This window comes from Ceratosolen solmsi, unplaced genomic scaffold (genome assembly GCF_000503995.2).
Source record: "Ceratosolen solmsi marchali unplaced genomic scaffold, CerSol_1.0 scaffold7, whole genome shotgun sequence".
In the NCBI taxonomy this organism is placed as follows: domain Eukaryota; kingdom Metazoa; phylum Arthropoda; class Insecta; order Hymenoptera; family Agaonidae; genus Ceratosolen; species Ceratosolen solmsi.
In genome coordinates, this window is record NW_011948413.1 from 4,035,268 (window position 1) to 4,058,366 (window position 23,099).

General features: G+C 24.1%; 1 protein-coding gene across 1 annotated transcript in view; it reads right to left on the bottom strand.

Moving 5' to 3' along the window:
- Positions 1–22,113, bottom strand: part of LOC105367639 (probable G-protein coupled receptor CG31760) — a 97,115-nt gene extending 75,002 nt beyond the window's left edge. Inside the window, exons 1-2 of the mRNA XM_011506406.1 lie at positions 21,249–22,113; positions 4,908–5,091 (exon numbers count right to left, since the gene is read on the bottom strand). Of these exons, the coding sequence (XP_011504708.1) occupies positions 4,908–5,091; positions 21,249–22,113 (1,049 nt within the window). The remainder of the gene's footprint in view (positions 1–4,907; positions 5,092–21,248) is intronic.
- Between the last annotated feature and the right edge of the window lie 986 nt (positions 22,114–23,099).

The following is a 23,099-nucleotide window of genomic DNA, read 5'->3' on the forward strand; positions in this document are numbered from 1 at the left end:
AGGAATGCCTGTCAGTATATTCACTAACCACACTAAACTTGATTATGATTTTTAATATAAATTTTCAGTAATTATGACATTAAATTTTATATTATGGTTAATTTTTTAAACATGTAAATATTAAAGTACAAAAAATTACAATAAGTAATGATAATTAATTGTTAAATAACAATTATTTTTTATAAACCAGTTGTCTTTTAACGGAGAGATCAAATATTGCTTACTTTATTATTCTAACTTTTTAGTTGAATTATTTTGAAAATTGGATAATATAATATCGTCATTGTTTACAAGAAAACAAAATGAAATTATTGTGATTTTTTAATTTTCTAACGTACTATAACCCCTTAAGCTGCTCATACATCGAAGTTGAAATATTGATTTTCAAAGTTTCCGTATCGATACTGACATTTACGTATCTCATGTGAAATGTCATTCAATTACTATACAGTACCGAGCTAATATACGCCAGAGATAAGTGAAGAATATTGAATTATTATTTATGCATATCCTACGTTTATTTTAGAAAATTTAAGGTAAATAAAACAATTGATAAATGTGAATTTATATCAGCAATTATTATTATTATTATTATTATTTTTTTTTTTTGTCATTTCTGATGTCATGTTAATATACAAGAATATATTTTATTATATCTTTGATATGATTGAAATAACGTTTACTTTACTCGAATATATATTTTTAAATTGCTTTTATTCTTTAAATACTGTTATTTTTATATTAATTCTAAAATTAAATAGATAAAATAGAACGTCCAATTTTATTCTATAGTATTGCAAATAAATACTTATACTCTCAGTTATAATTTTTATGTATGATATACCGAAATTTTATTTTGAAATTTATTTTTATTAATTGTATATTTATAATAATTATATATATTCATAATAAACAAAAACTTTTTCGTACAATTTTTGTAATATTATTAATAATCTTTGAAATTAATAACAACAGTATTGGTTCGATTGCTTTAACTTTATTTTCATTTCTAAGTTGGAAATAGAAAATGGATGTCAAACCTAGTGAATAGCGAAGGTAATTAAAGATATGTATAGGTTTAGAAGTTAGAAAATTCTAAATAGTAATATTCTAAAAGACTATTTATTTACTAAGTTGGGGATTGTAATTAATATGTGTCAGAGAGGTATCGTCATTTCAACATTGGTAATAAATTAATTGTTAAATTAAACTTTATTAATTGTTAAATTAATGTTAAATTAAATTAAACTATAATTTCAATTTTAACTTAACAAAACTTATTAACAAAACTTTGTGGTGTATTATTATTATGTAATTACTAAATTCAATTAATTTATTCTTACATTAACGTTGTACAAAGATAATTATTGATGTTTAGATTTAATATAGTAATAAATATTTTAAGAATGAAGTAATAAGCGGATATAAATACATATCCAAATTTCAGATATTTTTTTAATCAATATTTGTCTATTAAATCATGTTTAATAAAATTTATATTATTTCAAGAATAATTTATTTTCATTATTAAAACTTTAAAAGTTTTTATATTGATACGTATTTTGATTTCATGTAAATATTTTAAAAAATAATAAAACTTAATTTTCTATTTAAGAGAACAATACACTTATTAACAATTTTTCAGTATTACAGCACATTTAAATGACAAATGAAGAAATAATTGAAATTTTTACTACTAAAAAATAAAGCATTAAATATTACAAATCTTAACTAATATTGTTATGCGATGGCTTCATTCTAATTTATTTAAATGAAAAGATTTTCTTGAAATGAAATAAAGTATGATATATTAAATTATAATATAATATAATTAATTAAAAAAGCGAATTTTATAACGCAAATGAATAATTTAATATTTTGAAAGGTAAAAAATTTATATTATATTAAGATTTTAATAATTATATTAAATTTACTATCACCAAAAAGATATTATTAATAAAAAATATTTATTATTTTTTACGTATGAATTCAGAATATTTGTGAATATTTTTTATGAATATTGTTTACTGTAAGTTAAATTGTTTAAAAAGCGGTATTATATAAAAGTAGAATTTAAGTCATTATTATAATTAAATATATATTTATTAGTTTAACATAAAAATTTATTAATTAAAGTATAACATAATTTTTGAAAATGTATGAATTATACAAAAAAATTTCAAATTTTTAATTATACACATACTTGTATTTCAATTTTAGAATTAAAATATAAAATTTTTTCAATTTAGTAATATCTTTTAATTATGTGCTGGAAACCAAGAATTACGTGAAAGGTAAAAAAGTATTTTAATTAAATAATAATCAACATTGATTTTGCAAGATCTTCACTAGATGACTAATAGAGGATATGCTAAAACTATTAATAACTTATAATTTTTCAAATTCGTTTTATATTAACAACAGGTTTATTAATTATTATTGAAAAAGAAATTTTTTATCCTCTCTTTTTATAAGTAGTTATTATTCTATTTTAATTTTTCGAGAAATATGAACAATGACTTATCTTGTTTTAAAATTCAAATTAATCGAATCTTTTATGACATCGGTAATAGGAACATTAAGATATTAAATTAGACGATGCGTTACCAACGTTCCTACTATTTTTGATAACAAATAATATATATATATATTTTTTTTTTAAGAAATCACATTTAAAAACATAAACAAGTTGAATGAAAACCTTCTAGAAAATCTGATGCTCTACCGAAAATGAACAATAATTATATTTAGTAGCATTATAAATTACAAAGAATGAGGAAATTATATCTCGTATTTTATTTTTTATAGTCTATAGAATTTCAATTTGATTAATAAAAATGTTGATTTAATAAAGTGCCTCTATTTTTAATTATATCTATCAATTTATAACCATATGTATGCAATTAGTACATTATGTGAATATTACTAGATTTGACATATTAATAAATTTTAAATAATATATTATATATTATAATGATATAAACAATTAAAACTAACAAGGTTTATTTACAGTTTCTTTATAAATATAAAATATTATAGTCAATATATATATTTTTGATAAAATATTTTGTTCCACTGCAAGAACTTTTTAATGCATTTGTAGGGAAGTTATTATAAATCGTAAATTATCGATATGTCTTTTTAATTTGTTTAACTATAAATTAATTTATACATATAATTTATGCTACTATAGACACAGTTATAAATATAAAGATTAAATCAAGTAAATAAGGACAAATAAATCATATTTTTTTATTTTATTATACGCTTTTATATAATATGAATATATATTAATATGAAGTTAATTTTATAATATTGCAATTATCATATGAAAATAATCATGTTATAATAGACAAAATAATAATTATTAAATTATATTGCATGATAAAATATATAAATATAATTATTATATGTAAAATAGTATGTAAAGTATGTAGTATGTACTATAGTATGTAAAATATAAAATAAAAATTGTTATATATTACTTATTGATGATAGGTTTTCAGTAATTATATATAATTTATGTCTAATACACAAATAATAATATTATTGCTACATGCTTTCCAATTATTTTTATTTATTATACTTGTAAATATTTATTTGTAAATGGCTATATTTATAAATAAATATATAAAATTAGTGGTAAATTCATTTTAATTTATTAAAAATATTATAAATATAATTTATTCATTAATTAACTAGCTAATAAAATCTGCATAAGCAAATCACGTTTAACAATACATGTACTGAGCAGAGATTTTAATAAAACTCATTTTTGAAATCGCAATAACATTTTGTATACTTTTATTATAAACACGAGAATGCCCTGTAATTGAACATATTGTTGAATGTTAAATTGTTCTCAAACATTTATGTTCCATGATTGGTTTCAGAATTATTTTCGCATATTGAATCGATCGAAGAATTATTAGGTTACGACTATTCAAACTCACTATGGCGCACAAAATATTTTTGAGTATTTCGTTGATATTGTTCATTTTCATTGGAATTTGATTTTATTACCTTCAGCTAAACATGTCGATACATTATGTACTAAAATTTTTCAAAAAATAAAAACAGACAATCCGTACAACAAACAATTATAGTGTATTGTATTTCTTGTGAAATTAAATTTTTTTAATTTTAACAATTCTATTATAATTATTTATAAAAATGAAATTATTAAATAATATATATACAATAGGCGTTATTAATTGAATTCTATCTTTTTACACATTTATAATAAATTTCTATAATATAGGAAAATTAAAAAAATTGCATGATTAAAAAGGATTATTCCATATATTATTACAAAAATCAAATAAAGTATAAACACGTGCTCTTTGAGTAATTATGAAAATATAATATTCTCTGAATTTGATAATAATTATGACATTAAAACAATATAAGGTTTAATATTCGCTTGCTATTTAATAGAATTTTCTATTCAATATGATTCAAATTTAGACATAAAAGTCTAATGCTAATATCATTTGTAATTTTTAAAAAATAAAATCGTAATGATTTTATATTTTATCTATTAATATAATTATTTTGTCTCGAGTAAGTATTCATATCCTACGAATTAGCTCATTTATATATAAATTGTATCAAATTTACATAATATACTTAAAACAAAAGAATATATGATTTAAATTAAATTTAATGTTTTAATAACTTCATAAATAATTGTAATCGAATTTCAGTTATTCTAAATTGTAAAATGATCTGCTTCAATAATAATAAATACTTAAATGTATTTTTTTTGTATATAATAGCATATTGATACATTTTTTACATAGAATTTTTGAGAGGCAATGATAACTATAAACTACAGTTAGTATCAAAATTATCGTTTATATAATATATATATATATAATGGGAATACACAATTATAAATATCTTACTTGAAATAATATGTGTTGTTCACATATCCAAAAAATGGTACTGTATATGTCAACATCCAAATGTTTCCACCTCCACAATCATAGTACGGTTTCGACCAACGTCCATCTTCATATCGCACAGTTAATATCTCGTCTTCCATACGTTCCGTATGACTACTTTCATTATGTGTATATGAATGATAACCTGAAAGAAGAATACGCATTCGCTAATTATGCAAAAGAAATATTTAAAATCAGCTACATATTATTATACTACTATATAGATAGTAAAAATAAAACGGAAACAATAATATTCTATGTTGGTAAAACTTTTTACATTTCTACATTCAAGATCGATAATTTATCATCTTATTAGATTATGTGAAAGTATATATTTATTAACTTATAAAAAATTTTCTAAAAGTGTTAAAAGTATTTTTCATCTATAAATTTATAAACTTATTTCGATATTTACATAATTAATTCTTTTTCTTCTGCGATCATATTTTATTAAGTATAATAGTAATAAAATACTCAGAAGTATTTCACTTTCTAGTTATTAAATCCACAATATGATTTAAAAATAATATTCATATTTGGTAATAGTATATATTACTAATTAATTTATATCATTGAAAATAAAATTGAAATTAAATTATAAAATAATATCGTATGCGAAAAATGATAATTTAAATCAATATTCAAGTAAACATTTGAAAATTTTTCTTATTTATAATTTAAGTATGTCAGAACTAAATAAATTGTGATATTATAAATGAGCAAATAAATTCAAAATTAAAAAATTATAAAATTTACATTGATTTCTTATAAAGTCATAAACTATATAATAATGTTGTTTCAATTTTATGTCAATTGGTAATATTATTATATATATAAAAAATATCAAAACCATGCAATTATATAATGTATTAATTTTATTAAAAAGTTCAATATTCATAATATAAACCAAGTTATAATTCTATAAATTAAGTGATAATTGTATTTATTAGAGTAATGATAATATACTTTATACTGTTAGTTTATATATATATATATATATAATACATAATTCTCAAGAATATTTTTCTGCATAATTAAGCAATCATATATTTTTAATAACACCTTTTAACAATACGATTTATAAATAATTATGGGGTGTATTATTTCTATCAGCCTCGTTAAATTTTATTTTAGTTATTTATTATTCAGTTTTATAAAAGCTCAGTTAATTAAATTATGTTATAAAAGTTTAAAATAATAAAAAAAAAGATGACAAGAATTTTGTAATAATAAATTTGAATAAAGATATTACAAATTATATCAAATGTCTATTCGTTACGAGATATTTTGTAATACAAATGACCATACATGTGAAATTATATAGAAATATGTTAGTCTATATTATTCTACTGTAATTAAAATCTATTTTTGTTTTACAATAATTTCAACAATTAAACCAAAATATTTTTTATTATCTTCACGGTATAGTTTTATATTATACATATATATACTAAAAATTAAAATATTTAACTTTTTATATTTATTTAATGAATTTTAGTATTTATGATCTATTTATTGGTACATCATTATAAAATTATGTATTTATTTAAAATATTTGAGTTTACTATAATCTTAAAAAATAAAGGATTTTAATATGTGTATATATAATATGTACATTATGTATAGACTATTCTAAAGTTGTTGCAATTGCGAAAAAATGTTGGTAGTATACGATTATATTTTCAAATATCTATAAAATGCCGAAACAAATTACAATGAAAATTTATTTATATATTTCATATTCTTAATTATAAATCTCCAAAGTTCAAAAATGGATTAATCAGATTAAGAACTTAATATGTTATGAGAACCATTTCATTTTATAAGTTTTTGAATTCTAATTTGTATGATAATATTGACTTATTTGAACAAAATAGAATAATTAATGTTGAATGTACTTTATAAAAATTGCACTTTAAAAATATTAGGAATATAAATAATTAAAATATTGAAAAGTATTAAAATATTTTATATATTAATGTAACTTATTGCTTCTTTTAAATAATTTACTCTATTTACATTACATTATTTAATTTAAATTTTATTTTTAATACATTTATAAAATTGTATAATAATATAGTAAAGTAAAGTTTTCAAATATTGAAATAAAAATATACAATTTTGTGTCTTTCAAAATTAAGTTGTATATAGAAATAATTTTTATCAATTTTTATTTATGTTTTATGTACGTTATATTAAAAATGTTTAGATTATTTATGATACAGCTTTGTGTATATATATATATATATATACATATGTAAAAAGTTGTATTTGCCAATGATTTTGTATTTCATAAAATCTAAATATTTTTAATAATAAGTTATAATCTATTAATTTAAAATTTTATACATCGAATATAAAATTGTTGAAAAAGTAAATGAACAGTATTATTTATTCTTGTTAATTAATACGTCAAATAAACTTTTAAATATATTTGGGGCCTTACAAAATAAAAATTAGAAAAAGGATTTTAATTAAATTAAATTATAATATAGTTCATATCAAATAATAAAATAATTTTTAAGCGACGTAATAATCGGAATTGACAAGACTACTAATGATTTAAATTAAAATACAAAAATAATGGATGATTATTAAATTATTAAAAGTCGATCACATATCTATAAGGATAATAAATGTATATGTTTGAAATATGAAACTCGTGTTGTATAAAATGTACTTAAGAATAAAATAAAAAATATTTGATGAGCTTCGGATTAACCGTTGTGGTAAATAGAAATGGGTATACTATTTAAATACTTAAAAAAAAAACTTTATACAAAGAATATATTTATTGATGAAATCTCAATTTATACATTTTTTAAGTAAATTAATTTTAAATATAATTAAAATCATAAGTAAAAATTTTATTTTTATATCTTTATATTAAATTATATTAAATTTTTCTATTAAATTTCGTATTTAAAAATGAATGAGTGAATTTTAATAAAATAATTAATAATGTTTTAAAATTGTATTAGTTTTTAGTTTGAAATTAGCTTGGAAACTAATATGAAAAAATTTCGATTATTTGAATTATAAAGTAATTTATAGATAAAAAATCTTTAAATATTTTTATACAGGTATTTTTATACAGGATATAAAATATTATGTTAATACGGATGACATATTTTTCATTCATCTTGTATAGTTAACTATTTAAATTAAAAATGTTAAATAAGCGATTTTTCTATGTAGAGTAATTTTAAACTAATTAAGAGTAAAAAAATTTGAGTTTAATTAAAAAGTAAATGAATGTACACAAATATTTATAAATAAATACCGAACCATTATGAACTTTTTAATTAATATCTATAGTTATACTGTATTGATTATATATAAGAAATATTGAATCATACATAAAAAATAATTACTTCTTTTTAATATACTATACTACTTATATAAATACAAAGAGGTAAATAATTTCTTTCATCATAAATGATAATTGTTTACTTCGAAACTAAGTAAATTCACTTTGGTGTAAGTTAAAGTGCTAACTGAATACTGCAGCTAGTTTTTTATTCGAAGGGTTCATCCTAGTTAGGTGTTTATTAGTCAGAACTTTGAAAATCGAGAATCCTTCCAATGTGCGTACCTAATTTCTTTGCAAGTATCGCAATTCTGTTAAGGTCTCTCGTCTACTTCTAAAAGTAAAAGATGTTTATTCAAATATCATTCTGTTTTCAATTTACTATTAGTGAGGTGTCAAGGATACTTTTTGGCTACCAACTTTAATCAGATCTAAATTACAATTATCTTATAAGCTTTTGTTAATAAAAAAGTTCACGTTAATTGGGAAAAAATTTCTATTTTACCATTAAACTTCATCCTTACCTAAAATTATTCGTAACAATATTTCATAATAAGGATTTAAAATTTTTGTGGCGCTATTTTTATTACACATAACTCTTCAAATAATTATTCATCTTAGTTGATTCATTTTTCCTGTGAAACACTTCAATTATATTAATGATAAATGGCATCAGATGAAAATATCTATTTCGATCAATATATTGTTAACATGTAAATATTCAATGTCCTATTTGTAAAATATAATTTTCTGTTTTAAATGAAGGAATATTATGAATTCTAGTTACATAAAAATAAAATACACTATTTTATTTCTTCAGTTATAATATAACATAGTATGTTATTAAAACGGAAAACATACGCTTTACAATAAATAATTAAATTTTATCATTTTTAATATTTACACATAAAAATGAACAAGGCAGACATAAAGAAACATCTTTTCTGCTTTCCTCCGCCGAGAATAATTTATTGATAACGTAAATAAAATTTTCAATAACTATGAATTCCTGTATTTGAGTTGTTCTCATAACATAATCGAAACGCAAAATCAGAAATTTGCATAATTTCTTATATATAACACCATCGTAGTCACTAATTTGATTTGTGTATATTCTCTATGGTATTGATTACTTTTTTTCTCAAATTCATAAGGAATTTATAATGTTATGTAAATGGGCTTAATTAATTGAAGTAATTTAATCAACACATTTAGATATCTTAGCATAAGGAAATAAATTGTATTTTATAAAAGCAAAAAATATAGAACAGATGACTTCACTCAGCGGCGTATTTCATTCATATTGCATCGCATATGAAAATATGCGTATAAAACTTATAAATATAAATATTTTTAAATATATTTGTAATTTATTTTATTTAATTACATAAAAATTAAATCTCAATTACATAATAATTATTGAAAAAAAAATATTACAAATATTTAAATAACTATTAGATATAATTAGATAAAAATGTAGATAAATTCGATTTATTTTTATATATTATTGGAGAAAAAATCAAATGTTATAAAATTTAAAAATATAAAATTTATGAATTAATCAGTTAATAAAATGTTGCTTAAGCCTTATTTTATCACTCGCATGAAACCTCGAATCTCTTATATTTGCAATGTAATAGCAACTAATTATAATCTTAAGTTTTCAAAATGAGATTGGTTTCATTTGAAGATGATTAACCAATGCTTTACATTAACGATGAACTTCTAAATCATGTTGTAGAAATACTTATGAAACTCATCTTTTTAAGTTAAATGTAATACATGAATTTAAAGGTTAATATATGAAAAACTAATGTAAATTTTTTTTTTTCGTTATAAAATTTGTGTTTTATGAACGTGAAGTCATCGAAGTAAATGACCATTGTAATTCTCGAATTTTTTAAAGAAGTATTTAAATTTACTTTTTGTATAAGAAAATATAATTTGTAAAAACTCATTAATTTTTCAAATATTTTTTACGTTGTAAATGGCATTGATTTTTCCATGTTCTTTGTTTTCCTTCTTCTTTTAAGTTCTAAATAAAATATTTTTTCAATCAGTTCCATAAATTTTCATAAATACATATTATTATATATAAAATAATATCAATATAAGTTATAAGAAAGTTCATAGAACTATTTAACATATTAATTCAGTAGCTTATATAATAAGTATGTTATTATTATTATTATTATTATTTGACATAGAATTGCATTCAAAGAATTATTTTATTTTTCATGTAAATCAAATAAAATACATAATATGTATGAAAGGAGATGTATAAATATAAGTTCAATATATATACATACATAAGCTTCAATTTGTTTTCATTATATTTAAAAGTATATATGTATATAAATAATTATTGTACTATTTATTGACTGTTTTATATTTAAAATTATATATAATTTTAACCTCATATATTTTACAATGATTTTAGTCGATATTATAAACAAAATTTATGTAATTATATTTCATTAGTATAAATAAATAATAATAACTTGGTTAAATTTATACTAAAAGTGTATTTTGCATTTAAAAATTAACAAAACTTTAGTTGCTTCATTAATAATTTATGCGTATTAATTTCAATGCCATCCTTTCATTTTTGTATACGAGACTAATTAAAAGCAGATTTATGTACAAAACAAATATATGACAACGTACATGATCCTACATGATTTATGTACGATAATAAATTATTACCAGCACATTTCTCATAATTTTCTATTATATATTTAGATATCACTTTTTCAAAAGAATGTAAACTATAATATTGAATAATATTACCTCTCACAATAACACATACAATCAATTATCGAAAAATAATAAAATCATATATTCTATTACCCCAACACAGTATATAGTTACATATTATTTGTGTAAAACAATATTAAATTCAATGTTTTTAATCAATGTTTCTAAGTCAATGAGAAGGGTAACATAATAAATATGATAATTTTTGCCTTTTTAAAAATACATTTTATATTTCATACTTACGTATTCCAGGTTACTAATAGAATTTACTCTATGAGAATGACAGCATATTTTTTAAAAATTATCTTATACTTAAATCGAACTTAGCTGATAATCTAAATCTACTGATTATAAGCTCAGAATATGCATATATTATATTTAACTTGAGTATTGAATAATATTCTTATGATGTATATCTTGGGTATCATTAATTTTTTAACGACATGAAATTTAAATTTAATGCAGCCTGACGTTTAAATATCGGAAACTTCAATAGATACTGCTTAGATACTATCGTTATTAACCAGATAATAAATTATATATTTATTTTATTTTTATTTTCAAGCTTTAACATCACATAAATCTGCTGTTACAGTAATTTTTAAATATAATTTCTAATTTCAACATTAACATGAAATATTTTCTCCGTCAATTTTTATAATATCTTATTTATTCATTCACTTTGAACCAATATTTTATTTACACGAAAGGTGACAAGTGACAGGTTTACAAGTGCGGTTGTCTAATGTATAATATATTATTTAATTTATAATAAACACGTATATTTTAAAAGTATTATTACATATTTGTTTTTTTTTACATAAAATATAATTGAAGCAAATTTTAAATACATTTTAATAAATTTTTTTATTTACTTCTTCTAAATAAATATAATTTAATAATTTGTTTAATATATTATACAAATATTTTCATCGTGGTGAATAAAAATTAATAAGTCTATAATTTAAATGAGAATTTTTTTTCATTAAGATAATCTATAATGATCCCAAATGTTTTAAAATTATTATATTTAAAATCCTTATATAAACGTATTTATATTAGTAACTGAAATGAATAATAAATTCATAATTTATCACATCGTTTTTAATTATATAATATATCAATGAAGATATGCAAGATTGTTAATTATTGTGACAAAGTACGAAATAAATATATATATAAAAAATGTCTTTAAACATTTAAAGTATATATAAAATGTATGTAATATGAGAAATATTCATGGGCATTTGATAGTTGGTATAAAAATATATTATTTTTATATTCTTAATTCTTACTTATTTAAATTCATTTGAATACTTAATAAATATTATCAATATAATTATACAATATTGTTGATGGTATTACGGAAATTAATTGTTCAATATTTACAAAAATTCCTACATACTATTTAATTGACAAACTTTAATGAAATTAATAATTTAATTATTATTTCCCGTAAGAAAAGTTAAAAACTATAGATTACTTTTTACAAATATATTAATTTTATTGATGTATACAAAAAGAAAATGTTAATCATTTTATTTTAGTAATTTCTTAAAAATACTGTTCCTAATTGAATTCAATTTCGTTTCACATTTAATCCTCTTAATTTTTTGTACAATATTTTATAATGAAATTTTAAGTGTTTTAGAAGATATTCTATTTAAATATGAGTAAGTCGTTGAGTTTTATTACTTTTCCAATGAAAATATATAAAACAATAATTATGTACATAAATTCAGAAAAAATTCATGAGTTTAATATTTTCAATAAACTTACTTTAAAATTTTATTTAAATGTTCAATATTTTGATGTTTCTTATTAGCGAGTAATTATATTCTCCATATCTACTTCAAATTAAAAATCATAAAATCTATTTTGCTTAAAATATATGTTTGAATAAAATTTGTGAATTATTAAATTATATCGAAAAATCAATATGATTAAAGAGAAACCATATAAACCTATCAATTATAATTGCGTGAAAAGTATTCAGCTTGATAGATAGGCATTGGTTTTCGATTTCACATGTTATAATTTTCAACCATCAATCTTTATAGTGCGAAATAAAATCTGGTAATATATCGATTGTAAGAGTTATAATCTCAATAAACTATTAAAGTAAGTATTTGCTTATGATAAATATTTTAAATGGAATTTATTGAATTTGTTTTAATGGAAATTGCAATAATAAATGTACTAAATGAATTACGAATATTTGTAATAAGAATCAAGCAATAATGTATATTTAAAAATATATTGATAATTGTAGTTAAATTTATGATATATGCTCTGAGTGTTCAGATCAATTGTTGATTTAATAATGACCAATTGTTTTGTAATTTGAAATTCTGCTTTCAATAAGTTATTATCAAAAGGTTGATATTTTATTAATTGTAATCACATATGTATAATATATTAAACAATATCTATTACAGCAATTTATTCTAATTACAATAATTATTCAACGTATACAATATTTTTATTATGCAGTTAAGTTTATTCTTGATAAAATTTTTTAAATTGCTACTAATGTAAGTGTACAAAGGCACTAATTGAATTGCTACAGCCAGAGTAAATCCGGCTTCCAACCTCCGATTGTTCGTGAACAAAAGTAAATAAAAATAATAAAGTATTAAAATCAAATATAAAATATTTACTAATTAGTTATTAAATGTTATTAAAACTAATAGTATGATATTATAGAAGAAGCGAGCATGTAAATAATTTTTTTTAATTTCGTGGATATGTGTGCACATGCACTATTTGTATTACAGTATCTAATAGAATAAATTTAAAAAATTCAAATACATGAAAATTTGTTGCAATTATTACAAAGGAATACATAAATATATTTAATAATTGTAAAAAAACCTACAATTTTTTAACAAATAAGAGAAACTGACATAATAGTAACGGAATAATAATACATTTATTTTATTTTTGCTTAGGAATACCTTAATCAAAATCAAACATAAATAATTTGATATATGAATCTCAATAAATTTCTTGGAAACTTTTTACATATAATAATAATGATAATGATTATGACGATTATGATGCTGATAATTATGGCGATGATGATGATGATGATGATGATGACGATGATGATGAAAACAGAATCATTAAAGGCAGAATTTTATTATTTACAATTTCAAAATTTACGAGGGTCTATAGAAATTGCTTAGAGAATAGGATTGGATATACAATCTTTGAATTACTTTATATTTTATGCCAAGAATTATGTAAAGATAGCATAAACGTGTATGAATTATTTCTCGTTTCTTTCATCGCTATTAGCAGTTTGTACTAATTATGTTAAAATATCTATTTCTGTACAATTACTTTGAGTATTATTATTCTACACTTTTTTATCATATTTTCATAATATTATAAAAATAATACAAATTCTTTTTAAATTTTTAAATTGATAAATGTTTAGAATATAGAATAAAATTTAAACATTTTATAATTTCATAAGAAAATGTACATACAATTTTTTAATTTAATAATATAATCTAAAACTTTCTATTGTAAATATGATAATTGTATTAAAACTTTTAATTTAACAATATTAATTGATTTTTCAGGTAATATGCAAATATAATTAACCAGAAAGTTAAAAAAAAGGAAAAAGTATTTCATAAATATGAAAATTAAATATATATTTAAACAAAATCCATTTTTGTACTTCAGGATTTTTAGCCAAACAATAAAAATGTATTTTAAACTAATAAAGAATAAAAATATATTATATTAATATTTTTAACACAATAATAGCACCATTTGTTTTGTCAAATATTTCATATGAAACTTTATATAATTGATAAGTAAAATTTATTTTAAAAATTCGAAGATGTAATATTTAATGAAATGAAACCATAATGAGTAAATTCAATATATATTCTAGCCATTCGCATTTGGATGTGACAAAAACAAAATTAGAGATAACAAAATCGTCCTTTATATGCCAGTTTGTAATTTCTTGTTTACATAAAGTATATTATACACATTATATCTGAAATTTAACTGTAACTTTTTTATTGTTTTACTAACTTTGAAACGTAATATTTTATAGAATAAAATTTACAATTACTTTTCAATTAAATTCAAATTATCAAACAATATTATTTTAATTGTTTTATTATTTCATACAAATATTTATCATATTTAAATATACAGAAGATTTTCTATAGAAATTAATCAAATATCTCAATTTCCATCAATATACTATTACGTACATGGCGTAAAACATTCCAAGAATTCTTTGATATAAATCCGGATAATAATGATCCTATTTTAGCAAAATAGTAATGTATTGGTCAAATGGCATTTTGAAAAATGAAAAAAGAATTATAATCAAGATTACTGAAAGTAAAACAATGCATAATTTTGTTATGAATTAATCTAGCGTTTGATAATATTTGATATTTATTAAATAACGATGGCCTGAAAACTTTAAAATACCTATTGCCGGCCTAAAGCTGATTCAAACAGAACTTATTATATCAATTACGAGGAAATTAAGAATAATAATTCATTTGTGTTTAGTTTTAGTATAAATGCTTGAAATAAATGCTTATTTTGTGATTTGTATTTTGAATGAATGGATTTGACCATTTTTCGGTATAATGAACATCATACAAACATTAAAGGGTTCCAAATAAAGTGAAATACTATTATTTGCTATGACTGACGAATAAGTCGTATAAGTATGTGAAGATATGAGGTTGTTGGGTAAAAATTACAAATAAACAGAAAAAAGTCCAGCGAAACCTGTCTGAAAAGGGGAAACGCATACAGTAAGGATTAAATATAATAAAATAATTACAATTGTTATTTTAACGCCTGAAAATTTCTTGGTGCAAAAATAAAAAATAATGATTTTATCAGATTCCTATTTTGTATACATCCTTTAAAGATATATACTTTTTTTTATTAAACTAATAATTTATTATAATATTTATTATAATAACAATTATATCTTATTCAATTCATAAATTGCTTATAAATTTTTTATATTTTACAATTAACGATTTTAATACTTATTTATGTTGTCACTCAATTTTAATTTAATAAATAGACATTATCAGCTTTCTTAAGAATATTTTCATTTATTCATTTAAAATATATAGAGGACTAAAATAATATCTTTGAAATTATTCTTTTCTGGTTCTAATTTCGACATTTTGTTACGCTATATTTATTGTGTATTTTCAGATTTGTGTCTAAATCGAAATGGCTGATAACATGGAGAAAATGTAAATAATAATATTACCTATCTGCTCTTTTTTCAAAATTTATAAATGAACTTATGAAAAAGTATCCGTTGCATTAAAGTATCTTTTTAAGAGTAAAACTAGTTATTATCGAACTTTTGAGCAATTTAAAGGTTAGCATTGAAAGGTTATTTTTATTGTAAAATCAATATCCGTTAGTAAATATATGTTTATCACTTCTATACTTTGAAAATAAAAATCTTTTAAAACCAGTTATAAAGAAAATTATATTCGCTCATTAAATTATTTGGATTCGCTAAAATATGTTTATTCGTGAAATTATTTTTATGCATTAAAATAATATCATTATTTTATATAAAAAAACTTTTAAATAAAAATTGATCTTGATTTACCTGTTATATTGTATTTAACAAACAAAAAAAAAATTTCAAATCAATTCGGATTGGAATATATTAAAATTTTAACCGTAATCATATATGTTTTATTAATGCTATCATTAGTTAATTAAATTTATATTAAAATGTATAATAAAATTAGTACAGAAAGAAAAATTTATATATCAGTAAATAAAAATTCATAAAACTTTAGATAAATTGTAAATGTATAATAAATTTGAAAAAATATTCTACTAATTTGCTGTATTGAATTAAACAATATGAAGCCATGTATTTACAGCAATTCCAATTTTATTAAAAGAAATTGAGTCTATTAATTTTTGTATATCATTTTCCCATAAAAATTTATATAATGTTAATATAAAAATAAGTTGATGTTAGGATAAGTAACAAAATATCATTTATCATGTAGAAAATTTTCATTTCTAAGAATAGAGTTGTAAAAAAAAAAATTCCTTATTCTTTTTCCCATATTCTGTTTTACAATTTTTCATATTTTTTTTATAATTACTCAAAGCTGCTTCAATAAGCAATTCATCTTCATATATTTTGAATTCATCCATGCGCACATGTTTATACTTCGTTTGAAATGAGAAATGAAAAGCATGGAACCGATCATACTGATCATCTGTTTTAGTCGTTCTATTTGCACTATGATTGGCAAAAATTGATTTAATGTTATGATAAATTTGATGTTGATATTTATAATTACAATGCTATACAAATATTTACAGTAATACTTGTCTATAAAACCGTATATTAACTGTCTTAGTATGTACAGTTATTAGTACTCTAAATCTGCTATCGCAAAAGAATATAAAACAATTAAAATAGTTTTCAAGAATTATTATAAATTAAATGGAAATACCACGTGAAAAAATTTCTAAACGTTTGATTTCTTTTTTTTTCGAATCTAGTGCAACTAAAATTTTAAAACTATCCGATAATATATTTAAATATTTACAAAATAACATAATCATCAAGCATACTTTATATTATCATTTTATAATTTAGTTAAAAAACTAAACTAAATAACTAAACTTTAGAAAAATTTAAATAGTTAAAGTAATTGAAAAAAGAATAAAATTACTAATTAGATAAGGATCGCAAATATCACCTCAACTCACCAGCCCGAATACGCATGACAGGTGAATATGCATTTCTGATCCAAGTGTATATTCTACACTTTTCATTCACTTCAGTCTATAATAAAGTTAAAAATGAAGAATTAGAAGCGGTTAGTTTCTAATAATATCCTATTTCGTTTATGAAATCATCCGCCTTTATAAAGCCAATGTTCATTCTCAGTGATTCGTAAAATCAAACTTTCTCTATCCGAGCAGGGCTTTAGCCAGCCTCGTCCTTGATTATTACCTATGTAGTGCATTATTTCGTGATGCGCTGCCACAAATTTAAAAGGATATAAATAAAATGTCTACTAATACGAAATATTTCCGTTATTTTCTTGACGTTTCTCCATACGACACATGCATCACACATAATATTAATGTAATCTTAATAATTGCAGATTTATACAGAAAAAATTTATGTATGACTAGCTTATGCAGATCACAAGAACTTGAGTAAAAAAATTTAGTTAAATACTGCGTTCATCCTAAAAACCTGCATCGCACACGCGTGTATGTGTATATGTATATGTATATGTATATATATATATATATATATATATATATATATATATATATATATATATATATATATATACATAGGTAGATAGATGCGTGTATATCAACCACTTCCATAGAGAATAAAGTGAGAATAATTCTGTATAGCTAACGGCTTTTTACTTGAGTTCGTCACGTCCAATCTTAAACACGAATCACAAAGAATTTCTCTCGAAACAAAAGAGAATACTTATATAATACTATTTCATTTTCATTATCCTAAAACTGACTCATTAACGCATTGTCAGATAAACCTCTTAGAATTATATTTGTGAAGTCTTCACGACACAGCCTATATAAATATGCTTAGCACAACTATGATGAATTCGGTAGTTAATAAAATTATCACGTTTGAATTATAATCGCTCACTATATTTTAATTAAGCCATGTTGATTTCTTGAGAATCCTCTCAATTACTTGCTTAAAAACAAATGCAAAACACATTCATTGTGTAAATACGTTGCTTTTTTTCGCTTATAAACGAATACTCTTAAGTTACGTTAGAACTTACATATTATAAATTTATATTCAGACTGCATTAAAATATATTAGATATATTACTAAGACTTAATAAATAGAAAAATGATTTTTTGTCTGCTACTAGTATATTTTCATTGTATAGCTTCAAGCTTTTTTATGTTTGATTTATGAAAAATTTTATAAAATTTTGATGATTGAAAATTGTATAGAAATTTAAAGTTTACAAAATATCGACTAAATTTAAGAACTCTCAATTTTTATTGTACAAAACAAAGTAACAAGATTTTTATTAATATTTGTAATGTAATTTTTTTTTTTATTTGAGTTTTTTTTTATTAAAGCTAATAATTGAAAATTTTAACATTATACATATTTTCTATGCATATTTCAACTAACAATAATTCATTAATCATTGTTCATATATTTCTCACAGTCATAAAAGTATATTGAAACATTCAATTTTATATATAAAAGTATTTAAAGTATTTAAATTATATTTAAAGTAAATATATCATTAGCGTACAATTAAATAAAGTGTTTCGCTATATTTATATATCCGCGGATCAATGATGTATTTTAAAAATTCCAAAACTATCATCATTTGTTATTTTAATGTAAATTATATTAAAAGCATGAGGAAATATAGTGGGTGATCATTTTGTCAAATATTGTATTATTAAACAATACATTATATAAGTAATATAAATTTGTATATATTTCCAGCTACTTATGAAATTTGAAAAATTCATTTATCCTTCATGATGAAGTTTTATTTTATTAAATTGAAAATTCACCAATGATATGTAAATGCGTTTCATATTGATTTATATGTGAAAAATTTCTTTTAATAAAAATAAAATTATTTAACTTAAAATGAGCTGTATTTATATTCCTTATTATACTTAAAAGTTCGATGAAAATGAAATGAAATTTGCGAAACTAAACAAATGGGTGTTTGATATTTATTGAATAGCTTATTAAATCTTTTGTAAAGGTTCACTTACTTTATCAATTTTCTGCTATCAATACAATATCAAATAAATATTTTGTAAATCAAATAGCTTATACCCCAAAATAAGTATGTTTAGGAACAAGAAAATTCATAGTTGTTTGTAATATCTGTTTGTATGCAGTTTGAATTGTATTGCAGTATGTAATTTCATATATATATATATATATATATATATATCAAACGGCTAAAGCATGAGATATCATCAAGCTATCGTGAAATATGGAACTTTCAAAAACAATGTAAAATATAAGGAATAGAATAAAATAAACAGAAAAATTTGTCAAAGCCGATCTCGCAATATGTATTGAATGTATATTTTCAAAAGGTTTTTCAAACAACTAAATTCTTAATATATATTAGGAAATACAATTGTACAGTATTTTTTACAATTTGAAAAGCAAAGTTTTGCATGGCATTTAATTTGTAATAAAATTGCAAGCTTTGCAAGTAAGATTATCCTCGTAATAAGTATTATCTACGAAAAAAGATGCAAAAGACAAAAATTTGGAATAATATTCTTATGATTCGTTACATACAATAGGAAGCGAACCATTGTTGCCGGTAATCAATCACTTTACGTGCGTCATCCCATGTCACGTTTTTGCAAAAACCTAAGATATTATAGCCCAGACATTTTAAGCAGTGTCAAGTCGAAAATAGATTTTGCAGCGAACAAAGGCTGGAAGATATCTCGTCACACTAAAAACTTTAGTGATTAAAGAATATCGATATAATTTAAACCACTCGGGTCTATTTTGCGCTCACTTTATCCTGCAATTTACGTCGGCTCTCTCCTAATCGAGCATAAAAGAAAATCTTTTTCTCGCTATTCGGTGCTACGTATCAACCAATTACCTTAAAGTCCGAAGTCCGGCAATCGGAAGCCGTCCGACGGCCAAGAACGGCAGTGAGCGAGAATGAAAGAGAGAGGTAGATATATAGATATATAGATAGATAGAGAGAGAGATATAGAGATAGAGATAGAGATAGAGATAGAGAGATAGAGAGAGAGAGAGAGAGAGAGAGAGAGAGAGAGAGAGAGAGAGAGAGAGAGAAAGAGCTCGGCTTAAAGAAGGCTATTGCCATTAAATCCCGGGGCTGCTGATATAGAGAATTGCGTACGCGCGCGGCGTACAAAGAAAACGGGAGCGTCTAGTCGTTGGTCCGTCGGATATAAGACCGGGACACTGGAAGGACGACGCACGAAGGTCCGCGAGGGTAGTCGATGAAGGATAGACGTGTGATGGATGGATAGGCCAGAAGGTAAGCGAGAGGAATTGAATCACCGGACTAGAGCGAAGCGGAAAAGCTCCGATCGATCGGCGCTCAAAGCCGCGAGGTGGCGAGGAGGCAGCGAGGAGGCAGCGAGGAGGCAGCAACTCGCAACCGCTCGCATCGATCCCCGTGACGCGATGCACTTACCCCGACTGAGCTCCGCGTAACTCGCGATCCTCCGCTCGGCGTTCTTGCGCGCTATGTAAAACCACTCGCTGCTGTTGCTCAGGTACTTGTACTCGACCGCGAGGTCCTTCACGAGGACGCCCTCCTCATCTTGCAGCCGGTGGGCGAACGGGCAGTAGAGCCACCTCTCCCGATACTGGAGCTTGTCGTAGCAGTTGCCCGCCGCGAATATATCCTCGTCGAACTCGACCATCGACAGGACACTCGCGTGGAGGAGATACTCCGAGGCTGTGACCACCTCGGGGGCGTACTTCCACAGCCGCGTGAGCATGTTCGCCCGGTTAACCGCGAGGTTCGCCTCGAGCCTGAAGCGCTCCTGGCCATATTGGTCGACGACGCCCTCGCCAAGGTTCAGGTCCGTGCCTGCGGTACAGTTCTCCCCGAGGAGTTGTTGATTCTCGATTATACGCAGGAAGCGTGTTACGATATCCACCTGTTCGCGGCCCCGGCGGCGCTCGCTCGTTCCATTCACGACTACGATGGCAGCGGCGGCGGCGGCGGCGGAGGCTTCAGCGCCGATCGCCTCGAAACCCGGGCTCGAGGTCGGATTTTGACTTGGATTCGAATTTAAGCTCGAACTCGTGCTCGGGCTTGATGTTGAAACCTCGGCAAAGAGCCTACCGGAACGGGCCCCCGGTCGGCCCCGTGCCCGCCCATGCCGGATCTGCTCGGTCTCGGCCTGTTGCGTGGCCGCGTGCTCTCGAAGTCGGCGCTCGATGAACGAAGGTGGCTGGCTCTGCTGGTGGCGGGGCGCGGCCACGGGTTCCTGAGCTCCGGTCGCGAATCCGAGGAGCACCAGCAGCAGGAGCAGCCCGCGCCTTGTCATTCTTAGGCTCGTCGCATGGAGGAGGACCGCGCACGCCGAGCTGCTGCTGCGAGCCGCCGCGAGCTCTGTGCTCCCGGGCGGTCGGGCGGCGCGAGACTGCAAGGGGCAGCGTAAAGTCGAAAACGACGCAGTGGTGGCAGTGACGGCGGCGGCGGCGGCGGCGGCGGCGGCGGCGGCGGCGGCGAGGGTTAAAAGGAACGACTGCTGAGGGGTCTGGGGTGGAGAAGGGTCGGATGCTCGGCAGCGCCGATCGCGATCTCGGCTGGGCTCGCTGATATCCATTCACCCCCGGCAACCCTTTCCTCTGCCCCTACCGCCGATCCCGTCCCCGCCCCCAAACCTCATCGATCCGCACGCGACGAGCGTTAATCTGTGGGCTGTGGGCAACCGGCACGATTTGGCTAGCGCGCTCCTGAGGAGGATGGAGTACGTGCTGACCGTTGGATTGATGCAGACTACGATGATGAGTTATCATTTACTGACCGTCTTCTTTGTGCGATGAGCATTTTATTGAGGAGCGCACTGTACCATCAACCACCTTCGCGAATTATATTTACTCGATAATGCCACGCGCGCTTGGATACCTCCATTAGAGGAATTTCCGTTTGCACAATACGTTTCGGCTTCGCGCTAATACCTCAAACCTTTACTTCACTTGTTGATTTTGAAAATTTTAATACTTACTATTACTTCATCAAATGTCCCCTATTTCGATGCTACGTTTGCACGTTCTCCAAGTCTCGCATAGATTTAAATAAAAATTCGAATAAATGATACAATAAGCATTCGTAGTTAATATTAAGTCAATATTAGGATGGATAAATATTTATCTGCTCTTACCCTTAATCGTATATTCAACTTGTTTATTGTCCAGAATATTTGGAATGTATATCTCATATAGTACTAAAGCACTATAACTTCTAAATACTTCAAAATGTTATATAATTTGAAATGTTTAAAATAAATGATTTTATTAATATATCTAA